Source organism: Geotrypetes seraphini, chromosome 13 (genome assembly GCF_902459505.1).
Source record: "Geotrypetes seraphini chromosome 13, aGeoSer1.1, whole genome shotgun sequence".
Lineage (NCBI taxonomy): Eukaryota > Metazoa > Chordata > Amphibia > Gymnophiona > Dermophiidae > Geotrypetes > Geotrypetes seraphini.
The window spans coordinates 4,171,791-4,183,863 of NC_047096.1; the positions used below are offsets into that span (position 1 = coordinate 4,171,791).

The window sequence follows — 12,073 nt, forward strand, 5'->3', positions numbered from 1 at the left end:
ATTGTCCCATTCTGCTCCCAGCCTATTGCAGATGAAATGTTGGTGGGTAATGGTCAAGTCAGGAAAGATGCCCAGTTGCTCCTGCCTTCACTGGTACCACAATCCAAAATGGTGCTGGTGATCTCTAGTGGTAGTCTCACAGTACTACCAATAAGGACATGCTTTTTAATTTACTCAAGAGTCTCTTAGGAGGGATGTTCTCAAAAGCCTTCTGAAAATCTTTAGCCACTATAGCAACCAGCTCAACTGTACCCATGTATTTATTAACACCTTCCAAATAATCTAACAGATTGGTAAGGCAAGATTTCCTTTTGCTAAATCCATGCTGGCTCATCCCCACTGAGCCATGTGACCTGTGATGTAAATTCCACCCAAGCAGCTCCTGCCATGTTGAGAGGTCGAGGGAAGAAGAGGGTTCATTTATAGTCACACCTGGAGCTTTGGACATGGATCACACTCACATTCTGGGAGCCCTTTTAGCCATTTCACTTGGGGATTCCTAATTTGATCTTCTGCCATTGCATGTGACTTAACTTTAAGCACTTGGATGTGGATTATTATTTTTTTTTTTTAACTAAACCTTGATTTATCATCATTCCACTGTGAGAAAATATCAGTTTCAATGAAAATAAACACAACAGTACATTACGATCTCATCCCATACGCCAGCCCTCAGGTATTGTAGTTCACCGTTTGACACAAGAAGAATGGCCTACCTTCATGGCCTATTTTCACCAGCACTGCCAACGTTTCTCCATAGCGACCAGCCTGCTTGACGCCACACCAGTACCACCCTTCATCTTTGGGTTTGATCTGGTCTATTGAGAGGGTGAGAACTCTCTGTTCCTTGTCACAGTTGACTGAAAGCCCACTTTCGTCGTCTTCTGATGAGGCCACAGGTGTACAGATAGAATTCTCCCACTTACACCAATATTTCTGATACCGGCTATACTTGCAGGGGTAGTAGCACGGTAGTTTTACCGACTTGCCAGCCGGCACAATCACAGTTTTTGAACCATTTAAGCCCGGTTGCCCTAGTTTTGGAGAAGACAAGATCACATGTGATTGACCAGACATACCAAAAAAAAAAAAAACCCCAACACAGTCTGCTTTCAGAACAAGAGCTTTGTCTTTTTGGTTCTCTGATCCCCCACCCCAGATTCCCTTCTGGTCCTCTGTATTTCTGGCCTGATCAGAACCAGTGCTGGAAGTTGTCACATTTATTTATTTATTTATTTGGCTGGTTTTATATCCCGTCCTCCTGGGAGAGGTCAGAACGGGTTACAAGTTTACATATATATCTTAAAGTGTATTTGTACAAGCTGATGGCAAACATGGCATGGCAGGACATTGTCTGACAGAGATGGCAAAACACAGTTAACAAAGCACGGTTAAACATAACATCGCAAAACATAGCTACATGTATTATTTATTTAAATAAAGCATATTTTACAACTCTATGTGGATTACAAATGATTCAGGTGCTCAAGCATTTTCCCCTAACTGTGCTGGTGGGCTCCCACTCTATCTAATGTACCTGGGAAAACTGGGATTAAGTGACTTGTCCAGGGTCACAAGTAGCAGTGTGGGATTTGAACCCACAACTTCAGGGTACTGAGGCTGTAACTCTAACCACTGTTCCACACACGCCCATGTATAATAAAATCTTTGCCATGCTAACATAGAATAACTAAAAAAACTGGTGGAACCTATCTATAATCCAAGAATGTCCAAAAGACCAATAAATATCAGATAAGATATTATCTGTTATTATTGCTTCTGATATTACTTATATACCAGAGCTATCCCAGAAAATACCTCAAGACGCCCAAGTGTTTGAAGTGCTATATGCAAAAACACTTTAATGGGGCTACGAACATCATGATTGGTCCAAAAACCGGGTTTACTTTTTTTCTTTTTTTATCGTGTTAATCAAAACTAATTTATGCGCACTGGAAAACATTAACTGTTGTAGTTATTAAAGGCAGTGTCAATATGATTGTCAAAAATTCTTTCTTGATTTAATGTCAGCCAAATCACGGAAAAGCCGACTGAATGTGAAAGGGCAGTATACAGAGTGCACTAAAAATTAATATACCGATTGAATACGCAGAGTCCAGCTTGCAACATCGAATAAGCACAACCCCCGAAGAAGCCGTCCTGAAGTGAAACGGACTGGCCTAAGTTCCATTGGAAGCAAGCTAAGTGCTATTCTTATTAATTCTTGAGGTTTTAAATATCTAACATTAGATCAGGGGTGGGCAACTCTGGTCCTTGAGGGCCAGAATCTAGTCGTGATTTCAGGATTTCCCCAATGAATATGCATTGAAAGCACTGTATGCAAATAGATCTCACACATATTCATTGGGGAAATCCTGAAAACCCGACTGGATTCTGGCCCTCAAGGACCGGAGTTGCTCACCCCTGCATTAGATACTAAAAGCAAGGCCTCTGTAATGTTCCTGGTGCAACCAGCAATCCCCAAGCCACTGTTGCGGCATCGCACAAGCATCGGCTCTTCCTCTGATGTCACTTCCTGGACCCATGCCTAGGAAGTGATGTCAGAGGAAGAGCTGACGGCAGCATGGGGGTCGCTGTTCGCGCCAGGAACATCACAGAGGTATGGAGGAAGGGAAGCGTTGCAAGCGCGGTAGGAGGGGGCGTGGAAGAAGCATGTGGAGGTCGGGGATGGGAGAGGGGCACCTCTCACCCTCACTAGGCCACTGCGCTCAGAGCCAATATTCAGAGGTATTGCCCATTAAGTATTGCTGAATATCAGAGGTTGGGCGGTTCCAAGAGCGATTTTTAAGCAGGGAGAAGCCTCTCCTGACCACGTAAATCACTTTAACTATCAGGCAGCATTTGAATACACTTCTCCCTCCGGATCCACAAATACTGAAAAAACGCAAATAACTGTTTTATATGTTATTTGCTGTTTTCTATTAAAAACCATCGTGAATATGGTGAAACCGCGAATAACATGGTGGGAGACCTGGCCTGTTCCTGAAGGAGAGGCAAAACACGGTGGGAATCAGGGATTTGCTCTGTAAACGCTTGGAATCAGCGATTTCTCTAAGCAAGCTGCTGTAATGGGGGGAGGAGCCAGCAAGCTAAAAACCGTGAATAATCAAAACCGCGAATACTGAAACCTTGAATACGGAGGGAGAAGTGTAGTTGCAAGGTCTGAGTATTTATGAGAAATAGAATGCAAGAGACCATGAGGCTCATTTTCAAAGCACGACGTACCATGAGGTTTCTACGGTACTTTGTGTGTCTAAGTCAGTGTCCGGCAAACTTTTCAGCCGGCGGCACATTAAAGCCAGTGCCCCGGCCGGAAGGCACCTGAAAGTGTGTGGATGTCACCGTGATGATGTCACATGCATGCATGATGTCATCACGTTGATGTCCACGCAAGCATGGAGAGGCCATCCGGCTGCACCCCTGAACCTGTCCCTTCGCCGGTGGGGGGGAGGGAGGTGCAGGGAGAGGAGGAGAGTCGTCCTATAAGCAGTCAGCCAGCGCCTTTCCTCCTTACTGGCGTCTCGTCGGGGCATATCTGAAATCTGCTGTGGCCCACTGTTAGCGATACATTGTTCTAAGTCAGGGGTGTTCAACCTGCGGCATGAGGGCCACATGCGACCCCGGGAAGTATTAAGTGTGGCCCCGGTCGAGGGCGATGCAGTGTTTTCCTCTGCTGCCCTCAGGTGTTTACCGTCTTGCCGGCTCCCTCATCTGTCTTGCTGCAATGTTTTGTGCGGCCCCAGAAACTTTTTTTCGGCCAATGCGGCCCAGGAAAGCCAAAAGGTTGTCCAGTGCTTTGAAAATGAGCCTCTTTGTGTCAAGACTTCATACACAAGAGATTTTTTTGAATAGATTGAAAAGCAACATTTCTTTCCCGATAATAAATCAGTTCTTGTTGATGCACAGCTATGAGAGAATAATCCAGTGGTTTCCAACCCTGTCTTGGGGGACCAGCAGCCAGTCGGGTTGTCAGGATATCCCTAATGAATATGCATGAGAAATCTGCATACCTGTCACTTCCATTATATGCAAATCTGTCTCATGCATATTCATTAGGGATATCCTGAAAACCCGACTGGCTGCTGGTCCCCCAGGGCAGGGTTGGAAACCACTGGAATAATCCATAGTCTGTCATTGAGAAAGACATGGGGGAAGCCACTGCGTGCCCTGGATCGGTAGCATGGAATGTTGCTACTCTGGAGATTCCGGAATCTTGTTACTCTTTGGGGATTCTATTTAGAATCTTGCTAGTCCTTGGGTTATGGCCAGGTACCAGTGACCTGGATTGGCCACCGTGAGAACGGGCTACTGGGCTTGATGGACCATTGGTCTGACCCACTAAGGCTCTTCTTAGGTTCTTAAAGCTATGAAGCAAATTTTTTCTAAGATTTGAACTAGTTTGATCTCATCTTGTATTGTAGCGTTTCTCAGACTGTTTGGCAATGGATCTCTTCCGCACTAAGAGTATGTGGTGCAGTGGTTAGAGCTACAGCCTCGGCCCCCTGAAATTGTGGGTTCGAAACACTGAATCCCCATTGCCCCAGGTACATTAGATAGAGTGGGAACCCGCCATGCTCGAGTACCTGAATCATTTGTAGAATATGTGGACTATAAATTATTAAAGAAAACAAAAGTACTGTAAGTGGCCTAGAACCTATTTAGACAATGTATGACGCATAGATTAGAACTCCTTACCTTCTGTAATTTTCACTTGGACAGTGGTAGTGTAGTCAGTGGTGCCATCACTGGTGCCGCACCAGTACCATCCCTCATCCTCTTTTTTCAGCTGGTTCATGAGGACAGTGAAAGTACCATTCTCCGGGCTGTCGTATATCATGATTCTCCCTTCAAAGGCATCCTTTATAAATCCGTTCGTGTCCATTAAGTCGGTGCAGCCATGTTCCCTCCACTTGCACCAGTGTTTTCTCTCATAGGTCACGTTTGGTGTGTAATGGCACTCTGCACTGATTGAGCCTCCCACAGCTGCGGTCAGAACTTTCTGCGTGTTGGCGATATCCGTCTCTAGTGGAGTACAAAACAGCGCATCATGCTTTCAAAGGACTGGAGCGCAGATACGGCTTCTGGGTCCCCAGAGCAGGAAAGGCAAACTGGAAATCACAATGTCACAATGGCAAAAGCAAGCAAAACTGTCCTGACGTAATGGTGTCAACGCATGGCATGAGTGTGAAGGACATTCCTATTATACCGAAGGCTTGTGAGTGCCTTGTGAAGTTCTAGTTCAGAGTTAGGATAGTTGCATAACAGCCTATGGAGCAGGTAGGACCAATGTCACAATGCACAGAACTGTAAAATAGAGAATGACATGGGGACAAATTTTTCCCCTTCCCTGAGGGAACTCATTTTCACGTCCCGGCGAGTTCTTTTCCTGTGCAAGCTCCGTCCTCATCTGCACAAGCCTCAGACCCTTTAAAATCCTAAGTAGCAACATTCTAGAGCTGAGATTGTGATGTCATAATGCCTCATTCCACCAATGCCTGAGCTCCGTCCTCATCTGCACAAGCCTTAAACACATTAAAATCATAAGTTTTCAAGGCTTGTGCAGTTAAGGCAGAGCTTACAGGAATGGTGCAGAGACAGGGACAGGGACAGCGATAAAACTTGCAGGGATGGAATGTGGAAATTGAGTTCCTGCGGGGATGAGGACAAATCTGTCCCCATGTCATTCTCTACTTGGAAACCACCTAATGTTTAAAGTACCCATGAGATCTTCAACTCATACAAACTCAGTCGACAGAAGATCAGCCTATGGGCACACCTATATGGTGTTTGAATAGCATGTAAGTGGCGTTGAAGTGCCCTCTCCATATTCATTGCATTGCACAAGGCAGTGCGTTTAGTAATTGGGAAGATTTTTATGCCGATGACGTTCACTTGATCCCTGTTTCTGCACTGCCCAATCTCTGCAGGATAGTGATGGGTCTCTGAGGCTTTGTCCTTCCAATCTTTGGCACTTGGCCTTGTGCCCGCTCAGAGATATGCGGTGAGTAATGGACTTCAATCGACGAGAGCGGGCAGTGGGGGGGGCGGGGCTAGGGTGGGATTAGGGCGTAATGGGACGGGGATGGATGGAACTGGGCAGGTCTAGTGATCCGGATTTTCCAAACCCTATACATGGGGTTTTGGATAAAGCTGTGTAACCAGTGGATATTCGGGGGGAATGGGATTTTTGAAGGGAGTCGGAATTAAGAAGAATGTGAAGGGTCTGACAGCAGTGATGGTGTGGAGGTGGGAGCAGTGCCTGAGAGGATGCCTGCACTTGAGTAGAGGACGTCCACGGCTAGAAATGTACCTGTGTGCGTACCAAAGGAAGGGAATTGACCCAACTGGCTATTATGCTTCCTGGACAGATTCCTTTGAACACTGTCCTAATACAGCCTTCTCTCTGTCTAAATCCTTTTTGTTTATTTTTATACATATCCAGGACAAGGTGGGGGATATCTTTTTGGTTTAATTCTTGATGAAATTGTTGGATGGGAGGGGAGGGATATTTTTCTTCCGCATTGTTATTGATGGAATTTAAGTGCTTATGTTGATTATTAATGTCTGTATAATTCCTGGCACTTTGTATTAGTTTTGAAAATTAATGGTTTCAAGTTTTATTTTGTTTTAATGAGTCACTTATTTAAATTTACTAAGCGAGACACAATTTTAATAAAAAATATAGGCATGTCGTTAAATATTCCATTTAAATTTTAAAATACTGGGTTAGACCGACGGACTTACAGACTAATTGGTACACATGATAAAAAAGGGCAGAACTACAATTCAATTTAAAAAAAAGAAGAAAATGAATTAAAAAAAAATTTTGTTGCTTCCGTTTGAGAAGCTTTTCTCACAGGTAAAACTTTGTAAATATATACCTGGGACGCATCATCCCTTGGCAATGACTTAGCTGGTTCTTGACTCTCTGCTGAAGAGCTACCAAGTTACCCAGCTCCTGGAGGGAAACTTTTTGGCCATGCCAGTGGTTGAACTTACCTCACAATTCAGTGATATCACCCAGTGAAAGCAGCACTTCATGTCCCATAATGCAGCAGGACAGGGTTACAGAAATCTTCCTCCTGGAACTGGGTAACTTGGCAGCTCTGACCCTTAAACCTCTCTGTCTGAGGTGTTTTCTTGCATTGTTTTCTCTTCATCCACGAAGCATTACTGCCGCCATCCCCACAGACAGGCTCTGCACCCTCTCTGCTGCTTCTGGAGAAGCAAAATGTTGGGGGGAGGGGGGATAGGGAAATCATGGTAGGGCCTAGGCCCTAATAAATGTTCAAAGAGACCAATTTATGAGCATTAACTTTCAAAGGTAGGAGCATAGGCCTGAATTCGGTGGCACGTCAAAAGCACGTCAGACATTGGTACGCTGACATCTGCCTGCAGGACCAATGCATGCCGCCGGTTCCACCGCTTTCACGCCTTGCTATTAGCGTTTTGAGGGGGTGGGAGAACTCCTCCCACTACACTTAGAACTGCTCACACTCACGCTGTGGGGGGGGGGGGAACACCCCCCCAGTTCACTGAAAACTCCCGAACAGTGAGAGAACGGAAGTTTTCAGTGTACTGGGGGGTACCCCCCCCCCCCCCGAATGCTACTGCTAAGACATGAAAGCGGCGGAACCGGTGGCATGCATTGGTCCTGCATTCAGATGTTGGTGCTCCAAAGTCCTGCGCGCTTTCGTCAGTGTACCCTGAATTCTCTAACTGGCGCCATTGTCAGTGGCAGCCTTAAAAGTGGCCGCCAATCGCATGTCAATCACGTGATGATGACGGTTAGAGAATCGCGGCTCCGGCAGAGGTAGGCACCAGAACTGTAGGCCAGGGGTTTCCAGGCTTACATTTCCGGTGCCTACTTTTGATGTCAATCGCGCCTCCATAGGCGTTTTACAGGGCCTATCGCCGCCTCTGACATTAGCCACGCCTGCAGTGGCCTCAGGCACCGTAAAACGCCTACTGAGGCACGGTTCTGGCACCGCCTTTTTAGGCTCCAGTAGGTACCTTGAAAATCAGTTTAAAATGTTGCTTAAATGGCGTTTTTCAATGAGCTTGGGCGCCATTTAAGCGAAACTAAAACTTAGCTTTATATACCAGGTCATCAACCAGAGGAAGCTCGACTCAGTTAAGAATAATTAAAAGCAATGCTCAAATTGCAAGGAGATTAATTTTCAAAATATTTAGCACATAAAAGTTTTTCATGATTTGCGGAAGAGTTAGAAAGGTTAAAGGGAGTTCATTCCATAATTGAGAAAATTTAAAAGCCAAAGAAAGGCTAAAGGTCTTGACTCCTTTAATTCATTTCCTAAAGAATCCAGGACGCAGATCCTATTTTACCATGTTACATTCAGATACAAAAGGCAATAAATATTACCTGCATGTCCTCACCAGGGCATTATATCCTGAAAAGCTTTAGATCAGGAGTACAAGGACCAGCCCTCAAGGGCCACAAACAGGCCAGCTTTTCAGAATACACTTCTCCTTCCGTATTCGCTGATAGGGGATTAACAGAACCGCAAATACAGAAAAACCGTGAATAACTTTTTCATATGTTATTCGATGTTTTCTATTAAAAACCATCGTGAATATGGTGAAATCGCGTGGGAGACCTGGCCTGTTCCTGAAGGAGAGGCAAAACACGGTGAAGAAAGTGCTGGGAATCAGCTAATTTCTCTGTAAAATCTTGGAATCAGCGATTTCTCAATGCAAGCTGATATAATTTGGGGGGGAGGAGCCAGCAAGCTAAAAACCGTGAATAATCGAAACTGCGAAATCGAGAATACGGAGGGAGAAGTATATGAATAGAGATTCATATATAGAGGTCTCTCATGCCTATTCATTAGGAATAACTTGAAAACCTGACCTATCTAGGGTTTTCATATGGCTCCAGAAAAAGGAAGACAGATTGACAGATTGTGTTCAATGGAAGTAAAACCTGGATGTCTTAATCCGTCCTCCTTTTTCTGGAGCCATATGGTAACCCTATCAAGGACTGAATTAGAGAATGACACAGAGACAAATTTTTCCCCCGTCCCTGCGGGAACTCATTTTCCCATCCCGACACGTTTTTTTTCCTGTCCCATTCCTGCAAGCTCCGTCCTCATTTGCACAAGCCTCAAACACTTTAAAATCATAAGTTTAGGCAGAGCTTACAGGAATGGGGCGGGAACAGGGGCAGCGACAAAACTCATGGGGACGGGATGGGGAAATTGAGTTCCTGTGGGGACATGGAAAAATTTGTCCCCGTGTCATTCTCTAGACTGAACATGTGCTCTCCTGCTTTAGATGGAGTAGGAGGGATTCAAGCCTCTGGTTGGGTCACTGATTCCCCACCATCTTGCTCTTACCTTCAGAAATCCGTAGGTCAATCACTTTGGATTCTCCAGGTGCTCCATAATTGCCAATTCCACACGAATAGTACCCAGCATCCTCTTTCCTCAAGTGAATCAGCCTGATTTTAAATGTTGCTGGGTTTAGATCATTGTGGAGCATAGTTCTTCCCTTGTAAGCTTCACCAACCGCACCATAGCTGTCTATTACTGTCATACAGTTGTGTAGACCAATTTTGCACAAGTACTTTCTTGAAGATGAAAATTGCCCGTCAAATTTGCAGGTAATTAGCACGCTTGACTTCAGCTGTCCAAAGATAAGGTCAGCGTCCTCAGGCACGGTTGAATCTATTGGAAAATGATATCATTTAACAATAATGTCAGGTCTAGGGTTGCCATATGGCTCTAGAAAAAGGAGGATGGATTAAGACATCTGGGTTTTACTTCCATTGCTTTCAATGAAAGTGAGGAGGACAGACTGAGACATCTGGCTATACGTCTAGTGAAAGCAATGGAAGTAAAATCCGGACGTCGTAGACGTAATCCATCCTCCTGTATCTGGAGCCATATGGCAACCCTACAAAGCAAATTATGTTTGGGCGTTTATAGGTTATAAGCAAAGCTCCAATTCTTAAAACACAGAGGAACAGTGTAAACGTTCATTTGTTTCTCTGCTACGTATTTTTTTAGAGAATGGGGAGGTATAGGTGGGAGGTAAGGGGAGGGGGAATGGAGAATTAGGCAGTAGAGGTTAACTGGGGCATGGTTTAGATTCCACAAGCAAAAGTTACCTTCAGTAACACTTAAATATATCGAAGAAAAGAGGCCGAAACTGTTGAGACCAATTCCACACTTGAGGTTGCCTTGGTCTTCATGTTTTAGCGCTTTCAGCTGTACTATAAAGACCCCTTTATCGGTTGAATCCTGGATTGTAGCTCTCCCTGCAAAATTTGGACTGACGTAGCGGTTCGTAGAAATGATGGTGCTGCAACTCCTTTGATGGGCGGTTTCCTTGCACAGGAACTTCCTGTCATACTTGTTGGCCTTGGTGACAGTAGAGTAGAAGCATTGGATAGTCACCTCTCCGTTGAGAATACCGGTCACCTGTTTTGGTCCAGCAATATCAGCAGATTCTGGCCAGAACCACAAATCCGAGCAAATGAGAAGAAGGAGGTGGCCATTAGTCAAGTTTTGCAACATAATCTTCAGTTGAAATGAAACTGAAGCTTTTAATAAAGTCCTCTAGTTCAACTGAGCTCAAAAACACACATTTTAAGCTAGTCACTGCTAAAAGTCCCCTGTGTCTTTTTCATTCTTAAAAAAAAAAAAAAATCTTTATTCATTTTCAAATCAAACAATAAGTGCACAAAAATATATCATAAAAGTAATTTCCATATAGCACTATAATATCTAACACATAAAATCTAATAGTGTAAAATCCCCATCCACCCACCCTTCAACACATTCTCAACTAAAATGGAATATACTATATTATACAACATATTATAACATATTGTATTAAATTACATGCCAAATCCACCCTCCCCCTTGAGTGTGCTAGATAAAACTAAGAATGAAAAAGAAAAGGAACAGAAAAGAAATGATGTCTATTCATCACAATACTTTTCCAATGGCCCCCATATCTTTACAAAGTTATTATATGTCCCTTTTTGTACCGCTATTGCTCTTTCCATCTTAAAAATATGGCCTAACGAATTCCACCAGAATGTGTAATTAAGATTCTTGTGATTTTTCCAATTTTTCATTCTAAAGAACCCCCTTGGCATCTGGATAACTCTGGAGGCTTATCGAGTCCCCCATCTAGCCTTATACTCTCATCTATGAATATTCATGAGAAAGGAGAAATCGCCAGTCCCTCCTATCTTGACATTGCTGTTTCTCACAATGGAGCCACCCAATCAGCCAGTGCCATTTTGGACATTTTGCTGCATAACAAAATGGTGCCAACCTACCTGTTATTACACTGCACAGCGGATTTTGAAAATGGCACCAGTTTTAACTTAGTTGGCACAGTTATGAGAAATAGCACCGACGGAACAGGAAAGACCTGAGATTCCTTCTGCCCTTGAATATCTCATAGATGAGAGAAAGTGTATGGATTGGAGGGGAGAAGGGAGAAGGGAGAAGGGAAGGGGCAGCCTAAAGCCCTGGGAATATTTTTGCAAATATAGAAGTGAGGTATTTTCTCCCACAGAAAGAACATTTTCTTGTTTTTCTTGATCTATTTTGTAAGTAGCGGTTGTTAGCGCAGTGAGCCACATCGAATGCTCCACGCTGCTCCCGATGTTCATAGGAGCTCTATGAGCGTCGGGAGCAGCGCGGCTCCCTGCGCTAATAACTGCTATCGTGGTGAGTGAGGTAGGAGCGTCGGCACTGGTTGCAGAATCCGGCCCCCTTACTGTCTGCTTCTGCAGATGAAACTTCAGGTGATATATAGGGGCATTTTCTTTTCTTTTTTTAAACTTTATTTAGTTTTTAATGCCAACAAAAAGTGCAATACAATTTACATATAAATAATAATAATCAAATAAGCACTTATAAACAATCAGAATCTATACAAAAGATAAAAATTCCCTCCCTCATCCATCATTACCATCAGGAATAATACCAGAACAAAAGATATACCCCCCCTCCCCGGATGTGTGGGTGCAAAACAACGGAAAATAAAGGTAAAGGACAACTATAGCAAATCT

At 44.0% G+C, this 12,073-nt stretch overlaps 1 protein-coding gene across 1 annotated transcript in view; it reads right to left on the reverse strand.

The window, feature by feature from the left end:
• LOC117347433 (polymeric immunoglobulin receptor-like) overlaps positions 1-12,073 on the reverse strand; it is a 41,949-nt gene that overhangs the window by 9,124 nt on the left and 20,752 nt on the right. The window contains exons 3-6 of the mRNA XM_033918378.1: positions 10,151-10,492; positions 9,378-9,707; positions 4,717-5,043; positions 717-1,034 (exon numbers count right to left, since the gene is read on the reverse strand). Coding sequence (XP_033774269.1) covers positions 717-1,034; positions 4,717-5,043; positions 9,378-9,707; positions 10,151-10,492 — 1,317 coding nt within the window. The remainder of the gene's footprint in view (positions 1-716; positions 1,035-4,716; positions 5,044-9,377; positions 9,708-10,150; positions 10,493-12,073) is intronic.